The sequence below is a fragment of the Nicotiana tabacum genome, chromosome 19 (assembly GCF_000715075.1).
Source record: "Nicotiana tabacum cultivar K326 chromosome 19, ASM71507v2, whole genome shotgun sequence".
In the NCBI taxonomy this organism is placed as follows: Eukaryota; Viridiplantae; Streptophyta; class Magnoliopsida; order Solanales; family Solanaceae; genus Nicotiana; species Nicotiana tabacum.
The window spans coordinates 64,136,671-64,158,631 of NC_134098.1; the positions used below are offsets into that span (position 1 = coordinate 64,136,671).

The following is a 21,961-nucleotide window of genomic DNA, read 5'->3' on the forward strand; positions in this document are numbered from 1 at the left end:
AAACACATTTTGAATGTGAAGTTTTTCTATTGTCGTAGTGAAGCAAGCTAATTGAAAGTGTCCAAATATTGAAATTTAAACGTCCTAAATGACAACAACTACCCATTAATTCTGTGACAAATAAGAAAAATATTTCATCCATTCACTTTTACTTGTCCACAATGAACTTTGCACGCCCCTTAAGAAATTATAGATGAAGTGTATATTTTACCATACCCATAATACTGATAATATTTTGAGAAATCTTGGGAAATGATTTGTGAATGAGTAATTAATGATAAAGGTAAAGCAAGAAAAAAAAAAGACATAGTCTTCTCTTGATTTGCTAAAATTGATAAAAGTGAAATAATATATTTTTAGTATATTGGACAACTAAAAGAGAACGTTGGAGTATTCTTCTAGTTCCAACTGAAAGAAGCGCAGTAATTAGGTTAGACCACTGGAGTGTGATTTCGAGGCCAAAGCCAAAATGAGGGTTAGACCACTGGAGTGTGATTTCGAGGCCTAAGCCAAAATAAGACAACACAAAAACCAGCGTATTGTTTTTGCTGTACATTGAACTTTGAAATCCTATTTGGCTATTTTAATGGTGGCTGCTTTATAGTTTTTCGTTAAATCAAACAGAACTTTGTTGGAACGGCACCAATACACAAAATTGTTAAAGCCAAAAAAAAGGAAAAGAAAAAAAACAATAGTTTCTCCGGCAATCAACAAGCAAGTATAAGGAGCGAAATCTAAATTAATCATCTAGATTTTGTTGTATCTTTCTCTATATTTATGTTTTTCTAACTTACTTCGTGGTAGTTCTTAAAATCAACACCACCTTGGAATTTTCAAGTTGACACTATTAACTTTCAAATGCTTTCAAAAGCGTTCTTCGTGTTGGGGGTTTTATTCCCTCGCTTTATTTCTTTGTTTCTCTTTCGATAGAAGGAAAAAATGCCTGTAGCTTTTTCTTAGATACAAACTGGAGCTCCAATGGCACACAAACTTTTATGGCTGCCATATGTCATCTTTATCTGATCAACGAGACAAGCAAATTGATACTGAACAAATCAGCTTAAATGACGCCAAATTTCATTATGACATACAACGCACAGTTTTTGGTCCAATTAGGATACAACATTTTCTCTGGATGCATAGTACGATATTTGGCAAAAGTAGCACCATCAAAATGAGAAAATTTGGTGCATGAGAATATAGCTCGTTTGGAAGAATGGTTTTTTTCCTCCTCCTTATCTCCATTTAATATGAGCTATATATGGTTTTCAGAAGTGGTCAACACCAGAGATGCTGCACGAGTAACTGCAGCTTTGAATTCTGGCTCTTGGCAAAAATAGCTCTCAACAAATCCGAGAAAAAGGTGATTTACATGGCTATTTACTTGTTAGCATTTCTTTGACATCTTTCAAAGATTGGATTATCCACAAGGTCTTTTGCAGAAGGACGGCGTGTTGGATCTGGGTCCATCATTACCTGGGAGCATTCACAATTTGAACGGTAGAGAATCAGCATTTGCTTCTACAGATTATTATGGATTAGCTTTATGGTACTTAGTCACGGACAACAACAAAAAAATCATCTAACTAATTGTGCCTAATTATTTTGAAATATACTCAGGATATGAAAGATGATCATGTCATATGAAAAGGAAAGCATATAAGCAAATATTATCCACAGATTTATTAAGATAGTAAAAGGGAACAACTTATTACCTTGAGCAGATTCTGAAATTGCAAGGAGTGACCCGGAAGAAGAGGCAATTTCCCCTCCCTGAGGTTTAGAAAATGAGGCCCTGATTCTGGCAGTGGAGACCCTCTAATAAGTTCATATATTGCAGCACCCAAGGAGAATACGTCAACTTTGTCAAGATGATCATAGTTCTCATTAAGTATTTCTTGAGGCATATAACGTGCATCCCCCTCTTCGATCGGCTGGCTCTTATCAAGAAGAGTTGCACATCCAAAATCACCAAGCTTATACACACCACTTTTCACATAAATATTATCTGGCTTTACATCTAAATGAGCTACCCCTCTCTGATGGATATATTGCAATGCCTTGGCTACCTGCATATCAGAAAACATCCAAAAAATAAAGATTTTGACCTCAAATAGAAAACATTTACCCTCAGCCTTCCCAATTTCCATCCCTAAAATAAAACACACGCAGATACAGAAGAACAAAACACAAGCAAGGGAAAGTCAAAAGTAAAATGAGGTCAGTAGACAATAGGAGAACTCAAAGCATTTCAAAGAAGATCAACTCAGTGTCTCAGACAAGGACCAAAAGCACAAAAGATTTTACTATACATTTCTTCTGTCTCTCAACAATGTAATACAGTTCCAGTCATGTCTCAATCTAGAGGATAGTAATAAATCCTAGGATACATGAGACAAACAGCTTCTCTACCAACCAAAAAGGAGATATTTAGAGGGTGTTTGGATTGGCTTAAAAGCTGGTCAAACCACCTTAAAAGCACTTCTGGGCTTATTTGAGTGTTTGGATAGACCATAAAAGTGCTTTTAAGTCAAAATATTTTTAAGCTAAAACACTCAAAACAAGCCAAAAGCAATAAGTTGGGGTTGCCCAACTAAATGTAAAGCAAGTGTTTGGCCCGACCCGTTTGGTTTATTACTTTTTGGCTTACAAGCTCCTTATGTTTGACCAAGTAATTTACCCTATTATCCCTTTTATTTTTTCTAAACCCCAAAACTACCCTTCCCTTACTAATTCTCGTGTCATTTAATCACCGTTTTCAAGCTTTCTGTTGCTATTTTTCAAACTTTTGTCAATTTCTTCGAAGAGTTAAACGTAAGCCAACAGTAGTTTTGTAAATTAATGTTACATAAATATTGTTCTTTTAGCTTCTTTTTTGGTTCCATAATATTTTAAAACAAAACTTTGCTGTTGAATTCTTTCTTTTCTTTTTTCTTTTCGTTTTTAAATTTGCGAAACTATATTCTAAATCAAATCTTTCACCCAGTTTACATTTTAACCTAAAATTTGAAGCTATGAGCGGAAAAAATATATATTTTGGTCAAATAATTAATTATTGCATGTTACTTGAATAAATAATTTATATTAGACAATCAATTTAATTGAAAGTGAACTAAGATATAAATTATTTGTATATGGATTAATGTAAAATATAATATTATAGTAATCATCGTCTTTATAGTGTTAACAACTTTAAGGATATTTCAGTCATTTTAACAGAAACAAGTGTTTACCAGCACTTGTTTACCAAACACTTCAATAACTTTTTTTTCCAGTTTCAGCACTTTTATCCAAACACTTAACTGCTTATTTTTAAAACAAGCTCGAGCACTTAAAAAGTGCTTTTAAGCACTTGTGCTTAAAAGCCACTTTTTTTAAGCCAATCCAAACGGGCTCTTAGACCCCATATATTGATGGTATCAGCTCTTATACCAGATATAAGGCAGATCCTCTTTTTTTCCTTTTTCTTTTCTTTTTTCCTTTTTCTTTTCTTTTTTCCTTTTTCTTTTTCTAGTGACAACCTATAGACTGATCCTCTTTTCTCATGTGAAATTAAACAAGCACCAACTCGTGGGCTACATTATGCATTTGAATGAAAACTAAGTTATAGAAGTAACACCCTTCCAGTAGAAACAACAAGAATGGATCTAGACTTGGATATTGTATTTTCATGAAACAGATTAAAAACATTCTGAAATATAGCATGTCGCAAGTATTAGGATGGTAGATTAAGTGCTGAGTATACTAGCCTACAGTTGCTTCCCTTAATGTGTAACAGGAAATAGCAGGTGGAAATCATATTATTTTAGCAGGGGAAATTTCATATTTGGCGATATGATCATTGGTTATGTAGATAGTCCAAAATCATCTCTTTGGTATAGACAAATTATCATTGTTTTGCAAGATATATATATATTACTTCAACCTTTTTCCATAGACTTAGACGGTCAGACTCGGTACATCCCACAAAATAATAGCTCTTTAAGATTCAAATAAGAGCCACACCTGATACATTGCTTCCAAAACTGCTACCTCCGAAGATAGTTTAGAATATTTTTTGTTGGATAAGCTGTGGTCACAGAGCTCCATTTGGATGTAAAGATGTTCATTTTCAAACCAAGAAGAGTAATAGCCAACCACGTTCTCATGAGGTCCTGTAAGTATACATAAGAAAAGATGTTAAAGAATAATCTCGGGGGTAATTTAAATGATAATATCAGCAACAGAAGTAGGTTTGCATGCTACCTAAAGCAGCCAAAGCTTGCACTTCCATTAAAGCCTTTCTCCTGGAAGAACACAATCAAAATGCATAAATATGACTGAGCTGTATTGAACAAACAGCCTGTTTGACATGAAATAAGATATTCTCCTTGGTGAAGCCATATTACAAAATTGTGGTCAAATCTATTGGAAATGTTTATCTTGGAGAAAATACTATATGCCAAACGTAAGAAAGAGTACACACATTATGAACATAGCACAATTTCTAGTCCATTCTTACTATCATATATCTTGCTCCAATAGACAAATAAGTATTTATTATCTCCAATTCTTGGAACTTCTAACAAGCCCCAAGCAACAACACCCTGGCTCCACCCTCAATTTCCACCGGTACTAGATGCTACCAACTAAACGGTCAACTGGACATCATAAAATAACTTAGGGGTCGTTTGGTAGCCGGTTATAGGGTAAGTTATTCATGTATTGGCAGTAACATAACTAATACCATGTTTGGCAGCCTTTAGTTACTTTATACAAAAGTCAGCATAACTAATGTTATGTTTGGTTACTTTTTTCTATTAGGGGTATAAGTAATACATGGATAAGTTATACAACAAATCTATGTATAATTTATGCAAGGTAGAATGCAGAATAGCTAATACATGTATTAGTAAAACATGGATTAAATTACACATTGTATAATTAAAATAAAGTAAACATTTAACAAAAAATAATTTCTACATTATTATCCATATATACTAATCCTTAAATAACTAATCCCTTCATAATTAAACCATGCATAACAAAACCCTGCATAACCAATCCCTACATAACTAAACCATGCATAACTAATTCCTATATTACTAATACCCGTAACCAGCAACCAAACGACCCGTTAGGAAATGATTTTTTTAGGTATAAGATTTGTCAAAAAAATACACTCTAGGCTGAACTTTTTTATGTCATATCAAATATCATACATAGCATAGTGTTCAAAGAAGGGAAATTATCACCTATCTGTGTCTTGATGTAACTGTTTCGTGCTGTGTTTCACAGCATACATACATCCATCGATTCTCTTCAAAACTTTGAAAACACGACTGAAGTTCCCGGTACCAATTTGCTGAAAGAATAAAAGGATTTTAGATAGGTATAAAACAAACTTCAGAAAGTATTGATCGGAGTCTAGAATACAAGCACCAAACATACCTCAATTTCATGGAAATCACTCCGGTACCGCGATAGACCATCATTACCAAAAATAACAGGGTTAAAACCTACAGATTAAAGCACAAGTACCATTAGGAATTTGACAGAAAACAAAACAATGACAGCACCACAAAGAACAGGAGATCACACTTCAATTTACTTTTCAAGCACTAAATTGTTATAAGGAAAATGGAATTCACCAATTATTCAAACTTCATGACCAGTACCTGCGCACTTTGATCTCCGGTTTCCAAAAGGATCAACATCTATCTCTGAAGCATCCCTGAGATAAGGGTTTCTAATGCAAGGAGGAGGCATGACTCGATATCTTAAAGCAATAGCAGACTGTGACACGTAACTGTGACCCTTTTCTGACTCAGTTATCTTTTCTGATTTCGTTTCATCTGACCCAAAAGCATCTTCCGGAATATCTGCTAGCTGTTGCTGGCCAGGGAAATCGGAACTAAGAGATGTTGCCGATTTAACAGCTGTAAAGATGGACATCATGAAAGGAGACAGTAAGAAAGTCAATTTACAATCTTACGATTAAATATGAAAGATAATTGTGCATACGATAAAATTCCTTACATCCTAAAGTGGAATAGAGAGACAGATTTCCAGAATCAAACGGTGTCCAACAGTAACAAGGAAACAAGCTAAAAATAGAACCTCCATGTATCAGGGGTGGCGGAGCCAGGAATTCATACAAGGGTATTCAGAAAGACACTACAATGTTAGACCAAGTAATTGAACCTATGATTGAAATATTCAAAATCTAATATTTGAACCCCCTTTGCCATTGAACTAGAAGTTTCCTTATATCAAAGGGATTCAACAGTTTATATATAACGAAAAAACTCGAATTTCTTTGCATAGTACAATTTTTCAACAAGGGATTCAGTTGAACCGCCTTATTCCTACCTAGCTCCGCCCCTGCGTTTTAGCTGCTCGTAAATCATAAAACATTATAATCACCTAAAGGATATTCATACTGTACATTATACGGTATCTTAAACTTTCAAAGATTGGGTTACTCTAGTGGTAAGCACCCTCCACTTCCAACCAAGAGGTTGTGAGTTCGAGTCACCCCAAGAGCAAGGTGGGGAGTTCTTGGAGGGAGGGTGCCGAGGTCTATCGGAAACAGCCTCTCTACCCCAGGGTAGAGGTAAGGTCTGCGTATACACTACCCTCCCCAGACCCCACTAGTGGGATTATACTGGGTTGTTGTTGTTGTTGTTAAACTTCAAAAGACTATATTCTGCTCTAATTCTCTTCAATATCAGAATGGGCTATAAGGTAATCATTGATATGTCAATACGCTGGCATAATTCATCTATGCTTCACCGTTTGATTTCCAAGCACCTTATCTCACTCAGTGGTGGAGCTAAATGTATTCGAGGGGTGTCTTTCGTCGAAAAATTACATTGTGTAGCTAGGTAAAAAATAGTTTTATATGGATATACATTATATATTGACACCCCTTGACTTCTTCGTAAGTTTACTTCTTTATATTTTGACACCTCTTAATGAAAATACTGGCTCCGCCACTGATCTCACTCAACCAGATTTGTCATGCCTCAAGAGTACAACTAAAAAATTGAAAGACGAGAACGTGCTTGATAAAAAAATTAAAACTTGACAGAGGTGATAATGATTTCACAGATGAAATTTGAAGAGAAATGGAAAACAGAGTAAGAGAATATGTTATACCCAGTCGCTGCCTCTTTCTTGCTACAGTTTGAAGCTTCTCAGGTGATTTAGGACAAGGCATACAATCATCCTGACAAAAAAGAAAGGAAAAACGCAAAATATGACATACTGAAATTATAGCTGGCATATAGAATAAATTTTAAAAAAACTCACAATTTCGAACACTCTGGTAAAGAAATTACCTTATTACCATCAAGCCCATTACAAATTGCAGGTGCATCTGGTGTTAGGTAGTCGGGAGTACTGCATCCCAAACACTAATTAAAAATAAGACAATAAAAGAGCTAGAGGATACAATGTGAAAATTAAAGGGAGAAGATTTACTAACCAGAAGAAGTCTTGGCTGAGAATGAAATCCTTGTTATCCCCATCGGCAGCATCAGCGTCAGTATTCGACGGCAAAATTGAAGGGAAATTAGATTGAGCTGGCGGAAGCACTTCAGAATCCAGAAGTTTCTGGAATCGAGAAGGATTTGATAAAGGAAGAGTTGAAAATGAGGATTGGAGCTGTTGTTGATTAGGGAGGGGAGGAAGGGAAACTTTGGAAAACCCAACAGTGAAGAGTGAACCCTTGTTCATTCTTTTCGTGTTGCTTTTGTTGTTTCTGCGTGGTGTGCTTGTTCGATTTAGGGTTTTCCTCTTCATCGGATGGAAATGGAGTTTACTGTAGAGAATTTGAATAGTGCTCTTGGATTCACCTCTGTAATGGTGTCAGTGTTTGGCAAATGGGGAATTAGGGGATTTAGCAAATGAGATTCAAATTTGAGCGGGTTTATATATTTGGCTATTATCTGCTGCTTCTATGTATAGGGAAGCTTAGAGCGTGCTGTGTAAGCTTTTCTTGGGCCAATAAAGCTACTTTTAGGCCCAAGGGTTGGAGACGAGGGTTAAAATCGCAACAAAGAAAAAAATAGAGATTTTTACCTAGTTATACTATATTAGAAACTTATTTATATATGTTCTTTATGTTTTGAAGTTTTTAATAAGTATCTAGGTTTTTCTTACAATTGCATTATATTGCTTCTTAAATGACTCCCACTCCATTATTAGTACTTTCAATGCCCAAAAATCACACCACAGGCGTCCTGATGGCACTAGGTAAGCCGATTTCAATTACATTTTTTTGGAGCCATTTATTTTTTATTAAATAAGTAACCTAAACTAACAGCGAAACAAATATGAATGTACAACCTTCCAAGACTGGTAGTACTAAGTCACGAACTCTAACCGAATACATGGAGTGATCACGAGGACCGAATATACAATACTGTTTGATTAAAAATTAACAGTACAATGAAATGAAAAGACTCCAAGGGACTGCGACGATCAAGCAGCTCTACCTTGAATCCTTACGATCCCGCTTTAACTCTGCTCAAGTTTGTTATCTTTAATACCTGGCTCTGCACAAAAATATGCAGAAGTATAGTATGAGTACACCACGGTTGGTACCCAGTAAGTATCAAGACTAACCTCAGTGGAGTAGAGACGAGGTACAGTCAAGACACTCACTAGTCTAATAGCATGTGCAATATAATATACAAAATAATAGGAAGCAGATAACAATATGGGCAACATAAAATAACCAGTAATATGCACAACAGACAACAAGAATATCATTAATATCGCTTAATAATTAATAAATACAATTACACACAATAAATCAAATCCTTCAAATAAATGTCTTTCACATATAATTCTTTCAAATAACTCTCTTTCAAATATAATTTTCTCAAATAATTACCTTTCGAATATAATACCCTCTACATAAAAATCCTTTCAAATAAATATTTTGAATATAATCCTTTCAATTAAAAAGTTACCGTGTGACACCTCGTTTCATAATCATAAAAATACGAGTCTTAGCCCATTTTTATATTTTTCGTAAACACGAGTCTCAACCTATTTTTCATATTTCCACGGCACCTCGTGCCCATAATTAAATCATCATGTTTCCTCCGGCACCTCGTGCCCTCATTTCATATCACAACTGCACGGACAATTCACGTGCCAAATATCATTATCATTTAATCACAGCACCTCGTGCCCACAATTCATATCACAACTGCATGGACAATTCACGTGCCAATATCCTCATTATTTACTCACGGCACCTCGTGCCCACATTTCATTTTATAATCCACCTGACAAATAGCCACAGGCTCTCAATTTCAACATAAATCAGATTGTCATCAATTTACCAACAATAAGAAAAATTACACAAGGTATAAAAATAAACACAAGAATATCACAACGTCACATGAAAATCATCAACCCTACAATCCCGCATCATCACATATCGTCCCTGACAATAGACACCTGTCACGACCCAAATTATCCCTCCGTAAGGAGTCGTGATGACACCTAGTCTTTACGACTAGGTAAGCCTAATATTTCAAAAAATATAAAGAAAACACAATATTTTAAAGATAAACAGCATATTATAAATAGCCAAAAGTAGCACCATTCGACATATACAAAATAATTTTCCAAGACCCGGAATATCACTAAGCCACAAGCTGCTATAATCTATGTAGCTCTATACAAAAGTCTGAAGATAATAAAGAAAGTCTCTAGGCAAGGGAGTAGAAGGGGACTCCGAAGATCTGAGGACGCAAGCAGAAATACTTTGAAGTCTCCTAGAATCAGCAGCACGCGCTAACCCCAAGGCTGATAGCTTGTACCTGGATCTGCACACAAAAATATGTGCAGGAAGGGCATGAGTACACCACAATGGTACCCAGTAAGTGCCAAGCCTAACCTCGGTCGAGTAGTGACGAGGTCAGGTTAAGGCCCTACCGGAATAAATATAATAAATTAAACAGTAAAAGATATAAGTAAAATTTACGGTAACATAGTTAAAGAAATTCTCAAAAATTTAACAGTTAAGGAAGCCCTCGGCTCAAAATAAGGTAAACACAGTAGGAAATCTCTCGAGATACTGTCCCGTAGTTTCAAATGAATACGCAGTATAGGGAGATCTCCCAGAATACGTCCGTAGTCCCAAAGTAAATATGCAGTACATGGGGGATCTCCCGGAATACATTTGTAGTCCCATAGTAAATATGCAGTACAATGGGGATCTCCCGGAATACGTCCGTAGTCCCAAAGTAAATATGCAATGCAAGATGAAATGACAGGTATGACATCGAGTTATACAGTTTATACTGGACACAGCTAAGTAAAATAAGGACTTAGCTAAACATGACGCACAGAATGTTAATTAGGCAGTTAAAACACGTAAGCATGCTTTTCTAGTCTAAACTACACAATTAAACATATTAGTACAACTTAATAAGAGAAACAATTTATGATTTAAAAAGGTTAAACGGAATTTTTTTGCAATAATAGCCCCGTGTACGTACTCGTCACCTCACGTACACAGCGCCCACACACCAAATAATATCAAGATATCCTAAGGGGGAAGTCCTCAACACAAGGTTAAGCAAGCCACTTACCTCGAACTGCTCAAATCAACTCGATATCACATTTTTGCCACGAGTATCCGACTCCAGATGGCCCGAATCTATTCAAAACAGTACAATACCATCAATACACGCTAATGGAATGAATCCCACAAGAAAAACTACAAAATTAGGTCAAAATCCGAAATTGGCTCAAACCCGGCCCCCGGGCCCACGTCTCAAAACTCGACAAAATTTACGAAACTAGAAATCTCATTCACTCATGAGTCTAGCCATATCAAATTTACTAAAATCCGACACCAAATGGTCCTCCAATCCACAATTCAAACTTCCAAATTCCTAGCCTCCAACTTCTAATTTCCAATTTTCACCTTAAATACACATTAACTAGGTGGGAAAACACATGGAAAGGCAAGATTATTGACCAAAAATAAGCACAAGGAACTTACCTCAAGAAATGCCTCGAAAATGCTCTCAAAAATCGCCCTAACCCGAGTTTGCAAAGCCAAAAATGATAAAAGTCGCGAAGCCCTTCGGTTTTAATCACTGCCCAGGTTTTTCCGCACCTGCGGGTGTGCTTGTGCGGAAAACATGCGCACATGCGCAACTCACTTGCCCCCTCTGCCTTCGCACCTGTGACGAAAGGGCCGCACTTGCGCACTCGCACCTGCGGACGTCCCTTCCGCTTCTGCACATCTTGCGCATTTGCAAACAACCTTGCGCATTTGCGGGCATCGCAGATGCGGAACTTCCTCTCACCTGCGACCCCAGGCCAACTCTCGACTTCTCGCATCTGCGCTTCCATATTCGCATGTGCGTCTCGCGCACCTGCGGTCTATTTCCGCAGGTGCGCAACACTAGAACCAGCAAAGGCACCATATTTTCCTAAGTCCAAATTTCTTCCCGTTAAGCATCTGAAATACACCCAAGGCCCCCGGGACCCCCAACCAAACATGCCAATCAATCCTAAAACACCATACGAACTTAGTCGAGCCTTCAAACCACATCGAACAACACCAAAATAATGAATTAAGCACAGATTCAAGCCTAAGAATTTAAAATTTTCCAAATTCTACAAACGACGCCGAACCACATTAATTCTAGTCCGGATGACCTCAAATTTTACACACAGGTCACAAATGACACTACGAACCTACAGCCACTTTCAGAATTCCATTCCGAGCTCGATATCAAAATTTCCACAATCGGCCAAAATCGCCGAAAAACTAACTTTCGCCAATTCAAGCCTAAATCTACTACATACCTCCAAAACACATTCCGGATGCGCTCCTAACCCCAAAATCACTCAACGGAGCTAACAGAGTCGACGAATTTCCATTCTGGATCCATCTTCACATAGTTCCGACTACCTTCCAAACTCTAAGGCTTAAACTCACAACTATGGACTAAGTGTCCCAAAACTCCCCGAATTCCATAACCAAACACTCCGGCAAATCCCAAAAGAAGAAACAAATATGGGGAAAGCAGATATTAGGGGATCGGGGCTCAAATTCTCAAAACGACCGGTCGGGTCGTTACAACACCCTTATCGCTCCTATTGCCACCCTTATCACTCCTATAGCCACCCTTATCGCTCCGCCCAGACAATATCAATAGCCACCCTTATCGCTCCTATTGCCACCCTTATCGCTCCGCCCAGATAATATTCCAAAAAACACAACCACAATGAAATGACACCCTTATACCCACATAATATCAACGGTGAAATGCCACCCTTATATCTTCAAAATAATAATTAACACAACACAACAATTTACACGGGAAATTATCACGGCAACATAACAAAATTAATTCATATAATAATTTGTCCAATGGCTACAACCAAAATTTCAAAGATACAACCAAGTCAATTAATTTCACAACAAATAGTCGAAGGCTCTATACAATGTATACAACACCCAAAAACAATCAACAGAGATAGAAATTATTCAACATAAAGCAAAGTCTTTATTAACTCTAAATTTTTGATAATTATATGAACACCTCTTCTTAAGCTCATTTAATTAATTATTTGCATAGGGGAAAATCCAAAGTGAAATTAAATTCCAATAATTATCAAACGAGCAAATTCACGGAATTTCATAAATAATCAAATAACAATCACATCAACTTGTCATATAACAACAGAGTCAATAACAAGGATTTAGGCACGACAAATAGATGATTAAATATATGCCAACAATTATCCAATTTACTACACAATATGCTCAAGACTTTAACTCAATAAAATTTGTACATATAAACCAAGTACGTACTCGTCACCTCGCGTACATGGTTTTCAGTTACACAAATTGCACATAAGACTCAATGCCTAAGGAAAAATTCCCCCACTCGAGGTTAAGCAAGACACTTACCTTTTTGAAGTTAGGTCGATATTCCAAAATAGCTTTCTCACGTGAATTGACTTCCAGACGACTCCAATCTTTCTTGAGCCTTCCTTACATTACTACGAGGTTCCATAAATCCTAGAAACTTCAATCTATTTATAAACATAACAAAAGTGAACCATAATTAGGAAGATTTTCATGGTTTCAGCTCATTTGAGCATTTTATCAAACACTAGGTATGCAAATTTGGTTACAAGGTTCTTCTACAAGATTTTCTTCATTCCACAACCCAATATTTACTTATTTGATCTCAACAATCTTTTCACAAACCTTATTGGTACAAGCATATATACATAATACTCTTACACCCAAGAATCATACTCCCAATCACCAATCTTAAACCCCAAACTCGAAATTGAAGACTAGGGGTTGAATCTTACCTCTTTGATGAAGATCTTGTGATTAGCTTCCTTGATTCTTGAAGATTGGATGATTAGAATGTTACGTTCCCTCCTTCTCTCTCTAAAACGCTCTTACCTCTCTCTAAAACCCTCAGAAAAATACCCCAAAATAAGCCCCAAAGCCTATTTATCAAAATGGAGTCGGGTTATGAAAATAGAAAAAGTAACCCTTCGAAAGCAGGTATGCGATCGCATAATGGACCGCAGAATGGGTATGCGGGCCGCAAAATTGATCGCAAAATCGGTGCCCAGAACTGGGCTCTTCTGGTCCATTCTACGACCAGTTTGCGGTCGCAGAAGCAGTTTTGCGATCGCATAACTATTTTGCGAGCCTTTGGTAATTTGGTCATAACTTCTTGTAAGAATGTCCAAACGACAAACGGTTTGAAGCGTTGGAAACTAGACACATAGACCTTTCTTTTTATATGTAACACACTATATAAATCTTCATATCAAGAGAGTTATGTTCGTTTGAAGTTAGGTCTTATGCGAACTCACTTGAAACTTTAGTCTATTATGAAATTTCCAACTTCAACATTCGATGCCAAAACCTATCGAATCAAGTCCGATTGACCTCAAATTTTGCACACAAGTCATAAGTGACATAACTGACCTATTTAAATTTCCAGAATCAGATTCTGACCTCGTTATCAAAAATTCAACCTTCGATCGATCTTTCCGAAAATCGTCTATTTTCCAAGTTTCGCCAAAATGCGTCGAATTGTCCTATGGACTTCCAAATCCAAATCCGTACACGCGCCTAAGTCCGAAATCACCATACAAAGCTATTGAAATCATCAAAATTTTATTCCGAGGTCGTTTGCTCAAAAGTCAACTCTTTGGTCAACTATTTCCATTTAAGCTTCAAAATGAGAATTTCTCTTTCAATTAAATTTTAAATCTTTCGAAAATCAAACTCGACCACACCCGCGGGTCATAATACATATTACGAAATTGCTCGGGATCTTAAGTCATTGAACGGGGTATTAATTCTTAAAACGACAAGTCCGGTCGTTACATTATGCCTTCAATTAAAGGATTCAATTACATTCTTTCCTTTTATTTCTTTCTTCTTCTCTCTCCTTATTTTTTACATCAAAATCCCTTAATCTACTACAAGAATCTCCTCTCTTCCCACCCTTGCTAATAACTTTATATTATTAAAAAATCGTTAATTATATCGTTCTTTTGCTGGGAGACTGGACAACACCGAAAATGAAGAAATATTCAGGAATTGTATGATAATTGTATCATAATTGTATTTGAATTATATCAGATACATCAATCCTAAAATATAATTGTATCATACTTGTATCACAATTGTATCTAACTTGTATATGGTACATTAATACCCAAAATAATACATGATACAATACTAATAAATTAATATACAATTATCATATATTTGTGATACAAAATGTGAAATTCGTCACTAACTCACAATTGCTCGTAACAATATAGAATGAATATACAATTATCATACATTTGTAATACAATTCGTGCAACAATTATGATACATATACAATTATAATACAATCGCAATTAGAGATTTCATCTACATTGTCTCAATAAGAAATAGATATTTTGGGTGATTAGTAACTAATAAGAAAGAGAGAAATTGGGTATGAAAATCAGGCGGCGGCATGTGGAGAGCTTCTTTCACAATGTTCTTAGGTAGGTTCACAATGTTCTCATTGGAGAGCTTCTTTCACTTCAAACTCCACTTCTTTCACAAGTCAAAAGGTTGATTTTTGTAACGACCCGACTTGTCGTTTTAAGAATTTAAGCCCTGTCTAGCGGCACAAGGCCCTGAGCAGCTTCTTATTATGTGTATTGACTTGCGTGCGTGGTTAAATTCAGTTACCGTGTGATTCTGAGTGATTTGGGACACTTATTCCCCAAGACGGAAGCTTAAGTCTTAGGATTTTTACCGTAGTCGGAACTGTGTGAAGACGACTCCGGAATGGAATTTTGATGATGTCAATAGCTCCGTATGGTGATTATGGACTTAGGAGCGTATCCAGAAAATTATTTAGAGGTCTGTAGAGGAATTTGGCTTGAAATGGCGAAAGATGAATTTTTGGGAAGTTTGATCGGGGGGTTGACTTTTTTATATCGGGGCCGGAATCCAATTCTGGAAATTGGAATAGCTTCGTTATGTCATTTATGACTTGTGTGCAAAATTTTAAGTCATTCCGGATTGATTTGATGTATTTCGGCACAAGATATAGAATTTGAAAGTTCAAAGTTTATTAGGCTTGAATTGAGAAGTGATTCGTGGTTTTAGCGTTGTTTGATGTGATTCGAGGTTTCGACTAAGTTCGTATGATGTTTTAGGATTTGTTGGTATATTTGGTTGAGGTCCCAGGGGGCTCGGGTGAGTTTCGGGGTGATTTCGGACCATTTCTAGGCCATTTTTAATTATTAGTTTCTGCCTACAGAGATGCGCATCGCGATCATGAACTTTTGGTCGCATTTGAGAAGAGCAAACAACAGTTTGGGGCCTTGTGAATCGCGATCGCGGAAGCTCTTTCGCGATCGCGTAGAACAAATCTCTGTTGCACTGACCCAACTTTGGAAGCCTATATCTCACAATCTATAAGGAATTTGGAGATGATTCAAAAACAAAAGTTGTAACCCTTGATGTCTAGTTTTTATTAAGGTAAACCATTTGTCATTTGGAGTTGTGTACAAAATGTTATGGTGGATACACTATAGGCTGTCTGGGAAGAGTTTGGAAATCTCTGTTGCACAAGGCTGACTTTGTAAGCTTATATCTAGAAATATATAAGGAATTGGGAGATGAGCAACAAATAAAAGTTATATCCCTTGGTGTCTAGTTTTCATAAAGTTAAACCATTTACAATTTGGAGTTTTGTACAAAAGGTTATGACCATTATACTAGAGGCTGTGTGGAAGAGTTGAGGGAGTTTGTTCTTCGCGATCGCGAAGAGCAATTTTGGGGCTAAAAATTTTTGTGCTTCGCGATCGCGAATAGTAAATACCTGGGCAGTAGCTATATTTCAAGATTTCAGTGATTATATTCATCGTTTAATTCGGATTTTAATAGAAGAAATCAAGATTTTTGTAAAATTTTCCCCAAAAAAAAATTTAAGATTTGGAGGTCGAGTTGATATTGGAATTCAATAAAATTGGTATGGTTGAACTCGTATCGGAATGGGTATTCGGATTTCATGAAAATTTTGTCGGGTTCCGAGGGGCGGGTCCCACGTTGACTTTTGTTGACTTTTTGGAATAAATTTTTAAGTCGACATATTATTATCCGGAATTATTTTCGACAAATTTTAATGGAGTTATACAATTAATTTGGATAGATTTGAGCTGTCCGGAGGTCAATTCAAGCAAGAAGGCTATTTTGAAATATCAGCCTAACTTCAAAAAAGTAAGTGTCTTGCTTAACCTCGAGTGGGGGAATTACCCCTTAGGCATTGAGTCTTATGTGCCATTTGTAAAATGTGAAAAGCCGTGTACGTGAGATGACGAGTACGTACTCGGGCTTATATGTGGAAAAATTATTGAATTAAAGTCTTAGGAATTTTTGTGTAGTAAATTGGAAAATTGTGGAAAATTATTAAATCATTTGTTTGTCATGCCTAAATCCTTATTGTTGAATTTTTTTTTATATGATAATTTGATGTGATTGTTACTTGAAATATTTATGAAATTTTGTGAATATTGTTGGTTTAATATTTCTTGGAAATTAATTCCAATATGAATTTTCTTATGCAAATAATTAATTTAAGCGAGTTTAAGAATAAGTGTTAATATAATTATCTAAATTTGAATTAATGAAGTCTTTGCTTTATGCTGAGTAATTTCTATCTCTATTGATTATTTTTGGGTGTTATATATATATATTTTGTGGAGCCTTGGGCTATTTGTTGTGAAATTAATTGATTTTGTTTTATCTTTGGAATTTGGTTGTGGCCATTGGGCAAATTGTGATATGAATTGATTTTATTATGTTGTCGTGTTAATTTTTCGTGTAAATTATTGTATTGTGTGAGTTATTATTTTGGGGAGATAAGGGTGGCATTTCACTATTGTTGTGTTTGTTGGAATATTGTCTGGGCGGAGCGATAAGGGTGGTTATAGGAGCGATAAGGGTAGCAATATGAGCGATAATAGTGGCTATTGATATTGTCTAGGCGGAGCGATAAGGGTGGCTATAGGAGTGATAAGGGTGGCAATAGGAGCGATAAGGGTGGCTATTCTCAGGAACGATATGTGATGATGTGGGGTTGTGGTGTTGATAATTTTCATGCGATGTTGTGATTTTCTTGTGTTTACTTTTATACCGTATGCAGTTTGTTTTGTTGTTGGTAAATTGATAACAATCTAATTTATGTTGAAATTGAGAGCATGTGGCTATTGCCAGGTGGATTATAAATTGAAATGTGGGCACGAGGTGCCGTGAGTAAATAATGAGAATATTTGGCACGTGAATTGTCCGTGCAGTTGTGATATAAAATGTGGGCACGAGGTGCTGTGATGAAATGATGATAAAAATTGGCACGTGAATTGTCCGTGCAGTTGTGTTATGATTTAATTATGTGCACGAGGTGCCATGGAAATATGAAAATGGGTTGAGACCCATATTTACGAAAAATATGAAAATGGACTGAGACCCGTATTTTTTATGATTATGAAATGAGGTGTCACATGGTGACTTTTTAATTGAAAGAATTATATTCAAAATATTTATTTGGAAGGATTTTTATTCAAAAAGAATTATATGAAAGAATTGTATTTGAAAGATAATTATTTGAGGAAATTATATTTGAAAAGATTTATTGAAAGAATTATATTTGAAAAATAATTATTTGAGAAAACTACATTTGAAAGAGAGTTATTTGGAAGAATTTTATGTGAAGGATATTTATTTGAAAAACTTGAATTAATTGGGCGTACATGTATTATTAATTGTTGAGTGATGTTTTTGGTATTCTTGTTGTCTTGTTGCGCATACCACTGGTTGTTTTTTCCTGCTCTTATTGCTATCTGTTTCCTTAGTATTTTGTATATTATATTGCACATGTTATTAAACTAGTGAGTGTCTTGACTGTACCTCGTCTCTATTCTATTAAGGTTAGTCTTGATACTTACTGGGTACCGACCGTGGCATACTCATACTACACTTCTGCACATTTTTGTGCAGAGCCAGGTATTGAAGATAACAAACTTGAGCAGAGTTAAAGCGGGATCGTAAGGATTCAAGGTAGAGCTGCTTGATCGTCGCAATCCCTTGGAGTCTTTTTATTTCATTGTACTGTTAACGTGTAATCAAACAGTATTGTATATTTGGTCCTCGTGATCATTCTATGTATTTAGTTAGAGTCCGTGGCTCAGTACTACCAGTCTTGGGAGGTTGTACATTCATATTTGTTCCGCTGTTAGTTTTGGTTACTTATTTAATTTAAAAAAATGGCTTCAAAAATGTAATGAAAATCGGCTTACCTAGTCTTAGAGACTAGGTTCCATCAAGACTCCTGTGGTGGGATTTGGGTCGTGACAAGTTGGTATCAAAGCTCTAGGTTCATAGGTTCTACGAGTCACGAACGAGTCTAGTAGAGTCTTGTGGATCGGTACGGAGACGTCTGTACTTATCTTCGAGAGGCTACAGAACTGTTAGGAAATTTCCACTTCTTTCATTCATGTCGTGCGGATTTGTTGATTGTAGAATTTGAGCCTTTGTATCTCTATTATCTCACAGATGGTGAGGAAACGTGCTACCGGGTTAGCTGAGCAGACATTCGCGCATACTGCTAGGGCTGCAAGAGGCCGGCGCCGAGGTCGAGGTCAAGGAAGGGCACGTGTCGCGACTGGAGCACCTGTTAGAGAAGCAGTTGAGGAGCCGCCAGTAGCTCCTGCCGGGGGGACAGGTACCGGAAGCACCTGTTGTTACCCCCGGGCTTCAGGAGACTTTAGCACAGTTCCTGAGTATGTTTGGTACATTAACTCAGGCGGGATTGATCTCTGTTGCACCAAAAATATTTCTCAAATTGGGGGAGTAGCTTAGACTCCTACCATAACTCCAGAGCAGTAGGTTCACGTTATTCAGGTTCCGGGTGCAATACCGGTATAACCTGTTATTCCGGTTCGGCCTGAGGTCAGGCTAGAGGCATCTGAAGAAAAACAAAATAGACTTTAAAGGTTTAAGAGGTATAGTCCACCTACTTTCAGTGACAAAACTACAGAGGATGCCCAAGGATTTCTAAAAAATAATTGTCACTGTATTCTCCGCACCATAGGTATTGGTATATTTGGTTGAGGTCCCGAGGGCCTCGAGTGAGTTTCAGATGGTTAATAGATCAAAAGTTGGACTTAAAACAACTGTTGCAATTTTTCCTTTATGCTGGAAATTCTGGCCCAAAATCGAGGCCCAAAAAATGAGGCTGAGGATTGAGGCCGAGGATCGAGGCCGAGGATCGAGGTTGTGGATCGAGGCTGAGGATCGAGGATGTGGATCGAGGCTGTGGATCGAGGCTGAGGATCGAGGCTGAGGATCGAGGCTGAGGATCAAGGCTGAGGATCGAGGCTGTGGATCGAGGCTGTGGATCGAGGCTAAGGATCGAGGCTGAGGATCGAGGCTGTGGATTGAGGCTGTGGATCGAGGCCGAGGATCGAGGCTGTGATTTGTGGCTGTACGTGCGAGGCTTGGCGGCCGCCGTAATTGATTTTATTTGGAAGAATTCAAGTATTATAGCATGTTATGTGTAGAGGGATCCCGGAAGAGTTATGGTGGTTTAGACCACTACCCGAGGCCGGTATTTTCTACGGATATGGGAATTCAGTCACGTGTTGCAACGGTTCTCTTGAAATGAGTTAAGAAGAAGGTTTCTATATGATGAAGTGCTTACTCTATTAGTGGTTCGGGAGTTATGATGGAATTCTTGTACTCCTGCGCATTGGCGTGGTTAAGTGCACTAAGTAGCATGGGATTCGAAAGTTGAGAATTTAAGATTTTCGGTTCGGTGTTGACCAGGATGTTATGAGCTCGGATGAGCAGGAAAGGGATTTAGATGTTTAAAGTAAGATGGTGTTGTTTTTGGCATCATCTAAGGTCGATGTCAGGTGTAAGAGACCTTGTGTATTGATTTGTGGATTCTTGATATGCTTTACAGCATTAGTGTAACCGGTAGCATGGATGTGCAGACTTGTTACCTGGTGCGTAAGGTCGTGGGAGCATGTTTCACGGAAAGATTATGTAAGAGTGACATGTAGTCACTTGATTGAGTAAATATTGAAACCAAGTATGAAGATTTTGGTAATATCGCTGATTTGAGAATTTATGCATGGAGGGTGCTTGGTTTATTTGGTTGTCGACTGTGGAAGTATTGTTCCGGTTATGATGGCTATTCTTGTATGTTATGGGAAAAAGGGTTATTATGGATACTTGAAAGGTTATTAGCCTAGTACAATGCGATCAGAATCGGCTTGAGGTATGTGGATGGATTTGAATATGAATATTGGCTCTATATCAATCCGGATGTGTTCGTCTCAGCATAACCGCTCCCTATGGAGGAGTATTCAGACGTTGGATGACGTTTCGTCGTCAGTTATTTCATGTAATACTATATTGTGCCATGTGGTTTGCGAAACGACTTGATAATTTTCTTATGTGTTAAGGTTCCGCATAACGATGGTGTTATGTGAGCAGATGGCTCTCGAGATTCAGATCATATATCGCACCTTAGTTGTGCTTGAGTTTTGTAGCGTATGGCGCAGTCGATCCTTCCATGGATGATATTATGCGCTGAGCGTGCTTGTGTCCGATATTCAGATATTTTGTAGTAATGAGCATTCTAGCTCGGTAAGTATTTTCTTATAGATTCTTTTTGTGCGGATCGGGTGGAACGCCACCACGGGTATCATGTGTGGATCGGGTTGCACGCCACAACGGTATCATGTGTGGATCGGGTTGCACGCCGCAACAGTGTGATGTCGAGTACAGTCACCTATATTCTATTTTGTGTGTTTTGTGTCCTGTTTTCTCAGGAAGGTTCATGACACCTTTTCAGTTGTCTAATTAGTCACGTGAGTTTAGTAATCCTTTCCAGAGTTCATTTTTCTTATGTATCACAATCGAGTATGTATCTTATTAGCTAATTGTGGCGTCATATGAGGCTTTTTGATCATGTGTGAGGTGGTTTATTGCCTGAGCAGCTTATACTTGGTGAGAAGAGATTATTGGATTTGGGATCAGTGCGATCGGATTATATGGAGTGTAATAAAGAGCAAATACCATCATTTGGTTATAATGAGGCAATGGTTCTTGTCAGAAGGAGAAACTCAATAATTGTTGACTCGACAATTGATTATGAATTTCTACACATTTCTTCCATCGTGGAAGCATTTCAAGAGTTGGAACACGACTTATATGTATCATGAGGTGTGTTGTGAACATCAGATTCGTGCAATTTTGGCTATTGTTATCGGAGGATGTTATTATAGTCATGTGAATGATGCGGTGCATGGTCTAAATTCAACAAAGGTATGCAATCCTGTATTGGCGCATCGTGTAGTGACTGATACGACATTCTTAGGTTGGAAACAAGCATGGTGGAGA

General features: G+C 37.2%; 1 protein-coding gene across 1 annotated transcript; it reads right to left on the reverse strand.

The window, feature by feature from the left end:
• Positions 1-1,380: 1,380 nt before the first annotated feature.
• On the reverse strand, positions 1,381-7,785 carry LOC107766674 (wee1-like protein kinase). The gene is given in 10 exon segments (NM_001324924.1): positions 1,381-1,476; positions 1,716-2,069; positions 4,006-4,154; positions 4,246-4,286; positions 5,235-5,344; positions 5,431-5,498; positions 5,658-5,918; positions 7,141-7,210; positions 7,323-7,383; positions 7,469-7,785. Coding segments are annotated over 10 exon segments (1,527 nt in total).
• Positions 7,786-21,961: the final 14,176 nt, after the last annotated feature.